The sequence below is a fragment of the Convolutriloba macropyga genome, unplaced genomic scaffold, assembly GCF_964194025.1.
Source record: "Convolutriloba macropyga unplaced genomic scaffold, txConMacr16.3 SCAFFOLD_5863, whole genome shotgun sequence".
NCBI lineage: Eukaryota > Metazoa > Xenacoelomorpha > Acoela > Convolutidae > Convolutriloba > Convolutriloba macropyga.
Genome location: NW_027452976.1, coordinates 2,994 through 11,833, shown reverse-complemented (window position 1 = coordinate 11,833; position 8,840 = coordinate 2,994). Strand labels below are relative to the sequence as shown.

General features: G+C 53.8%; 1 protein-coding gene across 1 annotated transcript; it reads right to left on the bottom strand.

The window, feature by feature from the left end:
• Positions 1–218: 218 nt before the first annotated feature.
• On the bottom strand, positions 219–1,613 carry LOC142357954 (uncharacterized). The gene is made up of 3 exons (XM_075409436.1): positions 1,512–1,613; positions 730–809; positions 219–525 (listed from the first exon to the last, which is right to left on the bottom strand). The coding sequence occupies exons 1-3, from the start codon at positions 1,563–1,565 to the stop codon at positions 297–299; spliced, it is 363 nt and encodes a 120-aa protein (XP_075265551.1). The 5' UTR covers positions 1,566–1,613; the 3' UTR covers positions 219–296.
• Positions 1,614–8,840: the final 7,227 nt, after the last annotated feature.

The window sequence follows — 8,840 nt, the reverse complement described above, 5'->3', positions numbered from 1 at the left end:
GCCACATGGGTCATGGGCTCTCTGTGATCGCTGAAAACATGACCGTGCTGCGCGAAGGCAAAGGACACCATTCCGGCCAGCACCTACATCCTCATGTGCTGTATCCCACAGTGAGCTGGGAATATTGCCGGTGTGGCAAGAGGAAAAAGTGCATAATAACAGCTTCAATGCATTTTACAATTAGCAGATGGCCCAGGAGCTGGCGCACGGAGCCGCTCCTCACGTAGGCTCGCGTGTCTGTGACGCTCACTTTCTTGATTGCAGAGTGGCAGTCTCTGCCACTGGACTGCTCGCGACTATGTGAAATGCGACAACAGCCCTTCTACGCAGAAGGGCTTGTGCGATGGCCAGTCCTTCTTCTGGCATTCCCTGCTGCAGTACTGGGCAAACTTGCATCTCGCACAGCGCTTCAACTCCTGGGCCGGCTTCTGCACTTCACAGGTCATGCACTTTCCGGTTTTGGGCTCACTGGCGGCAGCCCTCGCGTCATCGTCCAGGCAGTGGCAGTGGGAAGGGAGCATCGAGCTGTGGGGGAAAGGAATGTGGGCGCAGAGGAGGCACACTGTAAGCCTAGGAGGCAGCTACACCGGCCAGGTGCACCACAAACGGCAGTGGGATCAGGAGAATGTGACTGATGGGCCCATAGCCTGCAGGTTGGCATGACTGCCATCAAGGTTAAAACTTAAACCCACAAACATGCAGCACTGGTGATGCTGATATGCGCCGAACCTGAGGTACAACGTCGTCCCCCGATCTGTCCTCGTCTTGTACAAGCAACGGAGAAACTCAGAGCTCGGCTCGTCGCTCGCCTAAGTTCAGCGGATGGCATCAAGTTAGACCCAGTGGAGTTTCCCATTGTGGCCAACCGGGTCACAGTGTAAGTCAGTGTTGAATTTCGACTTGGGAACACATGAGATCACACACACACACACACACACACACACACACATGCCTCCAGCCCGGGAAATGGGCAGAGAGGAAGGCAGAACCACAAAATAACAGATGGATGGATCCAGAAAGTCAGGACAAAGGGGATAGAGCTGGTCTCAGTACATAAGATGCCACCGGCGGCTTCAAGTCAAGCGCACAAAGGTGCTGGCAATTTGGTACATCTAGGTTGCTCATTCTGAGAGGTGTGACTGTAGACGATGCACTCAGTGCAGTGCCTATGGGAATGGTCAGGGACTCGGGCAGGCCGGGCTGATACATACAGGCATGGCTAGACAGACATGAGATGGGTCAGTGCTCATAGGGATGGTCAGGTGGGACTCTGGCGGGCCTGGCAAGAATGACACCGACCGGCCTGGCTAGACAGCCAGGAGAGGGATCAGCAAGATGACCATGGACCGATGTGCAGGCACATGGACCGGTTCATGCGAGAAGGCTGATACAACACCGCCCTGGCCGGCAAGCATGCAGGGTGGATGAACTCTCTCCACAGGGTCTCCTGACAGAGACCACACAGCCCTCTCAACACTGTCATTTGAGGGAATTCAGACGCATGGCCTCACCAGGTCTTGATTGTGAAGCCACTTTACGAAGTTTGAGAGCCCTCTCTGGGACATTTCGCGTAGGAATGCACCGCAACGGATGAAGACCCTGGCAGTGTTGAAGTCGCTGTCAATAGTGGCATCCACAGCCATGGAGAAAAGGATCTTATGGCTGTTTGGCTCCACCAGAGCAGCCATTTCAGGCCTGGTCCAATACGTCTCAAGAAGAGACACCTCCAGATGAACATACTCATCTGGAGTAGCCTGTCCATGCTTCAACTTCTCGGCCATTGCAGCGGTTTGAGGACAGGCCTGGCTGAAGTAGTTCAATATGGCGGGCATTAACCGCTCAATTTTCCCGTTGGGTCGGTTGGGATTCGGTCCGCCATGGCGGCAGTTCGCCGCGGGCCCGGTATCCGACCGCAATTGAAACATGGAAGCGACTTCAAGTAGGGTGGGTGGTTGTCCTGTAACCGTGGTGAACGGGGGGAGGGCGGCCCGGGGAAGGGGGAGGGTGAGGTGGCGCTGTGCAGGGCGCCGCGTCGGCTCTGAACGTTAGGGGTGAGAGGTACTGCAACTTACAATCTCGGTCACGATCCCGGCAATGCAAGAGTCAAGACAGCCACAACAAGTAATAGATTGAGGACAGTGCCTTGTCTCTTGTGATGTCGGTAGCCATTATTATCCCCGGGATCAGTCAATCACGACGATCGAGGCGGTTTTACGTACGTGCACGGTTATCACGGAAGTCCAGGAGTCACGACTCAGGACTAACGACCGGTAAACCATCAACCAGGAGATAGGGTATACCGTATATGTGTACATACGCCGGTAGGTAGGTACTAGAGGTACCCGGCCAGGCCAGTACCTAGGGTACCCTCACGGTGAAAGAAATAGGAGAAGGTACGTATCTCCTACCTACCTACCCTACTCGTAAGTCGTAGGGTATCGCTCTAGAGCTGGAGAGAGCTCTAGAGAGAGCTATCTATAGAGTAGGTACTAGGTACTCCGTACTCGTAGAGAGTCGCTATGAGTACTCAGTGTACGAGTGTACTCAGCCCCGGCTCCTGCCCCCCTAGCTGTAACCATCCCATCTCACTCAGTGTACGAGCGTACGAGCGTACGAGCGTACACCGGCCCAGCTTGCGCCTCCTACTACCGCCTCGGCGCGCTGTCGAGGCCCCGGCCGGTCCCGCCACGGCCCGCATCCCCTGTCGACTGGGGCACCTTGGCCCTACTGTCAGCCTCCAACCTCAGCCACGGGACCGCGCAAGATCTCCCCCCGCCTCAATTAACCTTGTCTCATGGCCGCCCATCGATGGGCCTAGATATCTTTAACCTCTACAGTTCGTGCCGGCCCCCCTTCGGAGCGCTTTCGACTTCGATCGCATTAGCTGGCCGCGGCAGCGTCACTCTCTTCCCCGACATCAGACATACCCCGCGGCTGTAATGCCCACCCCGAGGTTGACCTATACAATTCGTCCCCCACTCTAGAGCGCATCAGACTTCGGTCGCACTCTGGCCGCGGCAGCGTCTCTTCCCTGACATCAGACATACCCAAGTACGGCTATGATGCCCACCCCGAGGCTCACCGCGCTTCAGTTCGGAGAGCTTTGGCACCTCTGGCACCCGTTTGTGGGACGATGGAGCGAGGCGCTGGTCTCGGCAAACTTCCCGCCCCGCCCACTTGGCCCGACGTACCGCCCGCTGCACTAGTCGCGTGCTACTGGTTCCGGCTGTGGACCCAGCACCTTAGTTCCTGGGACCTGGCTACACAATACCCTATCACAACGCCTACTGAAGACCATCTACCCCTCTGACATGTACTGGCCGGTACGGTCTCATTCCGGCCTTGCCCCGGCCCAGGCCCCGACCCTCTCGTAACCATCCCGTCACTCTCGTCCACAGTCCTTATATTGGTATTATTATTATTATTATTGTTTTAATTTTCGCATTTTTATTTATTTCATTATTACGAGTACAATTACCCCTCTGGGGTTGTTGGGGTGTTTATTTGCTCGTGTGTGTGTATGTGTGTGTGTATGTGTATGGGTGTGTGTATGTGTGTGTGTGTGAGTAAAATTTGTCACACCTTTCGTACACGTGGTCGTACGTTCGTATTGACTTCGATCGTGCTGCCAGCGAATCGAATATCGCGTAGTCCGCAGAATTCCGTGGGTAAGAATCAAGAATCTATCGCACCGTACGAATGAAATGTACTACGAACTCTGCCACCTAGCTGTAGGTATACCGATTACGGCTAGTCGGTAGAGTAGGTATTGTAGTAGGTACCTCCTATCCAATATCCATACGCGACACTCGCACACTATAGATGTCGTCCATCGTAAAATCCTCCCTTCCGTATCCGTATAAAATCGTACTAACTAGACCGCTGGAAATTCCCCAAACAACGGGCAAATACACTGTTAAGTACTGGGGGGTGGCGAATCGCGGAGCTGCCGCGGGCACCGCTGGCGAGGCCGCAAGCAGCCGCCAACCCTCCAGATCACCGAAAGAGAAACTAATCAAAGGTCTCGATCGTGTTGGTCGGGAAAACAACGATCTATCGGGTTGGGAAGCCATTGCCGCCGCGCATTGCATTAGCATGTCTAGAAATATAGCATTGCTAGTACTTATCTTAGTATGTCTTAGTCGTCCCAAACCCATATACCTGGTATGTTCACCATTGTTGTTCGCCGTTGCTGTCGAGGAAACCAACGTTTTCCATGCATATGTGTTGTCTATAATTACTCTCTCATGTGTCGGCAGCATCGTATCATAGCCCTGCTGCGGCCGCGGCGGTGCCAGAGGACATGCCTCCAATTGACAATTATTAGTACTTTAACTCGTGTATATGACCGCAGGGGGGGTACTGGACCGCAATTGCGGTCCAGGTAGTACGAATTTACACGGATACGAGAGTGGAAAATTTATGGAAAATTTTTTGTCAGAAAGTAGACCTGAGAAGATTGTTACAATATAGGTCAGGAGTACCTATATATATAGTCTATGACTTTTAGCAAAGCAGGGAAAGAATTCCGAGTAGCTGAGAACCTGTATTGTCTGTGATTACGTCTATAAGATACCGCGTAGTGCTGTCTGGTATCTTGGTATCCTGGTACGAGTACTTAGTCGGAAGCTACAGATGTAAAGGTCTTTGACACCCCCACTCAGATGTAGCTTAGGCATCTGTAGGAGAGGCACGAAAGGACGAGAAACAGGAGCCTAGGACTTGGGAGGCAGCCGAGAAGAAAGCAGGTCCAGGAAGTATTTTGGTAAAGATGTCTGCGAGCTGGGATTTTGTAGAGATTTTCTTGATACAAACCGTACCCGCTGTGACTTGGTCGCGAGTGTAGTGGTATTTTAGCTCGATGTGCTTGGTACGCTCTGTGACGAAATGGGTAGAAGTAGTAGCGATGCATGCCGAGTTGTCTTCAAATATTGGGGTAGGCTCAGTCACAGGAAATCCTAAGTCGGAGAGTAGCTTACGCAGGTAGATAGCTTCTTTGACAGCATCGCAAAGGGCTATATATTCGGCTTCGCAGGTAGAGAGTGCCACTGTAGATTGAAGCTTGGATCGCCATGAAATAAGACAGTTGTTGAGGTGGTAGCACCACCCAGTGGTGGACTTACGTGTTTTCTTATCAGTGGCCCAGTCTGCATCAGCATGTCCAATAAGACCGGTGGGCTTAGGAGTGGTAGGGAAGCAAATACCTACATGTGAGGTACCTTTTAGGTAGCGGAATACTCGTTTTGCTGCGTTGAGATGGGCTTCAGTTGGATTTGTCTGGACACGTGACAGAATGTTGACTGAGGTGGCGATGTCGGGACGTGTACCCCAGGCCGCGTAGTGTAGGCTGCCAATCATTTTGCGATAGAGTTCTCGACGTTCTTCGTTGAGAGAAGGGGAAGATAGCTCCGGATTTTCACGTGGATGTAGGGAGAAGTCAGTAGTCATTGGAGTGGTGACTGGGGTACAGTCTTGCAGTTGGAATCTGTACAGTAAATTTTCAATGTACTGTTTCTGGTGAAGAATAATTTCTGAGGGGTGGTGATCGATGGCGGTACCTAGGAGCCATGATACTTCTCCTAGGTCCTTAATGGGAAAGGCCCTTTTGAAGTCATCTTTGAAGGTAGTCAGGTGGATCAGAGTTGGAGACGCGAGTAGTAGGTCATCGACGTAGACAGAGACAATAAGGTGGCGAGGATCATCTTGTAGTACGTAGATGCAGGGGTCCGCTGTGCTCTGAGTGAATCCATAGGTGGTTAGCCACGAGTGTAGAGTCAAAAACCAGTTGCGAGGGGCTTGCTTTAGTCCATACAAATTTTTCCTTAGCTTTATGACGGTACGTTCTTGGTTTTGATGATCAGGGGTGATGTCCAAAATATTTTCCAGGCCTTCAGGGATGTCGATATATACGTCCTCCTGTAGATCAGCTATAAGAAAGGCAGTGTCAACATCAATTTGGTGGCCGTGCCAACCTGACTGGGCGATGATACTGAGTATGGTGCGGAGGCTGGCCGATTTTACTACAGGTGAGTATATGTCGTCGTAGTCGATGTCCTTGGTTTGGCTGTATCCTTTTACCACGAATCTGGCTTTGAATCGGGAAAGGGTGCCGTCCTTGTTGATTTTGATTTTAAAGATCCAGCGAGTACCTACAGTACGGGCTCCAGGGGGCAGATGCGTGATTTCGAAGGTCTGATTCTGGTTGAGAGAGCTGAGTTCGGAGTGGATGGCTTTGAGCCATTCCGTACGGTATAAAGAAGACACTGCTTCCGAGTAGTTTTGTGGTTCAGGGATGGTACGTGGGTCGTCTGGGAGTAGGATGTCAGTACCCCCACTGGGATGATCCCCCACTGCGACTGTGGGAGCCGGCAGGGGAGCAGAGTCGGAATCGGACCCGTCGGTCAGTAGGGCAGCAGGGGGTACGGGCGCCGGGGCATCTGCCAGAAAAGGAAAACATGTTTCATCGAATTGTACGTGGCGGGTTACCAGAAAGCGGCCAGTGGCCGGGTTGTATACCACGTACCCGGGGGAATTTTCGGAGTAGCCAGCGAAGATCATACGGCGGGCCTTGGGCTCAAACTTGCGCTGGTCCGGCGGGGGGGTGGTGACGTAGGCCGCGCAGCCGTACTCCCTGAGTACGGAAAGGTCCGGCGATACGCCGTGTATTTCCTGGTACGGGGATCCGCCTCCAGCGCCGCAGACCGGGGAGTGCAGTACATTATGCAGTACTGCAGACGTGCTGAAGGCGGTCGTCCAGAGGCGCCGCGGTACCCCTGCCCGTGTCATGAGCGCGATACTGGTAGAGTGGAGTAGGCCCCAAGCGCGTTCCATGTGGCCGAGCTGATGGTGGCTGTACGGTGCAGTAAAGCGGAGGTCCACCCCGTGCCTGAGGCAGACTTCCGACGTACCAGCGCTAGTATAAACTGCCTCGCTGTCTGCCTTGAGGGTACACGCCCATGCCTCGTCTGGGTGTCGTCGCGGAAAAATTGTACGAATCGTAGTCAAGATAGAGTCCAAGGCGGTAGGTACTTCGCCCTTGGACTGGAGGAATCGGAGCCACAGATACCCTGAGTAGCGATCGATAACTCCTAGGGCATACGACGGGGTATCGGCAGGGCCCTGGACCGGCCCATACAAATCCGTAGATAATTTCAGAAAAATCCGGGAGGGTTTCGTGCCGCCGGAGCGGTTTCTTGGGGCCATCTTGGCCTTTGCCACCGCGCAGGCGTCGCAGAATTCGAGCGAATTAATATCGGCAGTAGTGTAAGCCAGACCATCCGGAAAATGCACGAGTTGACGGCGAAGGGACTCCGCAGAGGCATGGCCAAACCGGCGGTGGTAGAGGGCAGCGCGGGCGGGGTCGCCGTTGGCAGTACTTTTGGCAGTACTGGTAGTGTTAACAACGCACGGAGAGCACATGTCACGAAGGAGGCTGGAAAACTGCGAAGTATCCACGGAAGTAGGAAGGGAAGGACATCCGGGGGGCAGAAAATACAATCCTGAGTGCAGCTGCAGGGTCAGAGGGCCCTCAGGGAAATTCAGAACCCTAGGGCCGCCTGTCGAGGGTCGCGGTAGGTGTAATCCCGCGTCGTACTGGTTTTCCAGGGCGCTCTGGCTGATCACAATGCGATAACCCGCAGTAGTACGTGTCGGTAAATCAGGAACGTAGTACGCTGGTAGGGTGACCCGTTTGGTAACGCCGTTGTCAAGCTGGTAGGTACGATGGTAGAGGCCGGCCGCTAGGGCCGGACAGGAAATCCCTTCGAGGATTATTGAGCCTGACGGGATTGATCGAACATGTGACAGCTGGTCCAGGTCAGCAACAGCATGAACATTTGCGCCGGGATCAAGGAGGGCACCAGGGGGGGGAGTACGTACTGTACGATCACGCCCCACGATGGTAGTACCATACGTGGTGGTCATGCAAATGGACGGGTTGGGACTGAATAGGTCTTTGTACCCGTATTCAGGGTTTGCAGGGTCGCGGGAAGCCCCAGGGCCATCGGTGAGGGCAACGACAGGGGCAGGCGGACCCTCCGTAAGGTTGACAGAGGGTTTGTCGGGGTTTTCAGGGTTGGCTTGACGGGCCTTGGCCTTGGCTTCACGGCGCTTGAGATAGTCGGCTTTCCATTTTGCAAAAGCCGCAGGGTTGGTAGGGTTTGGGCAGTTCCGAGCCCAATGCCCTAGGGTTCCGCAGTGGAAGCAAGGGTCTTTGGGAGCGTTTGGAGATGAGGCTTGAGCGGTAAGTACTGCCGGAGATCCTGCCGCAGGGTTGGTAGGGTTTGTCGGCTGTTGATCGAGACCCTGGTTGAGAAGGATCATGGTGCGAATCTCGTCGATGTAGGGGATTGTGTCAAGGTGGTTGGCGTACAACTTGTCAGTAGTGGTAGAGTACGCTGAGGATAATCCTGTGAGGATTAGGACTGCCATCAAGTCGTCTGAAACGGAGTTGGGAAGGATTGAGTGACAATGTTCGCGTGCAAGTAGCAAGCGATGGATAAAGGCAAGAGCGGTTTCCTGGGGTTGTTGAGGGGTGGTACACCGACGCAGGTGTGTACCAAGGCTGAAAAGTACCCCCCTGGTGAATTGGGTATGTACGAGGTGCCATGCATCGGAAGCAGGGAGTGGGCTTGAGGAATCCACGAGTAGGAGGAGATCCGCGCTAGGCTGGTAGGGTTGTAGCGCGGACTTAAGCAGTTGTAGGGCTTGGCGCTGGGCTGATAGGGTATGGGCCTTGGTAGGTTCCTCAGTGTGGTCCGCCAGTAGGGCTTCCGCTAGGAGGGGGTCATAGCTTGCTATAAAGTTGAAGAACGATTTAGCAAATTCAGGAAAATCGGTCC

Coding starts and splice junctions, on each gene's coding strand:
- LOC142357954 (XM_075409436.1), bottom strand. CDS start 1,565: ATGTCCCAGAGAGGGCTCTCAAACTTCGTAAAGTGGCTTCACAATCAA. Junction 810..1,511: donor GGCTTCACAATCAAGACCTG/GTGAGGCCATGC, acceptor CGCTGAACTTAG/GCGAGCGACGAGCCGAGCTC. Junction 526..729: donor GGGACGACGTTGTACCTCAG/GTTCGGCGCATA, acceptor TTTCCCCCACAG/CTCGATGCTCCCTTCCCACT.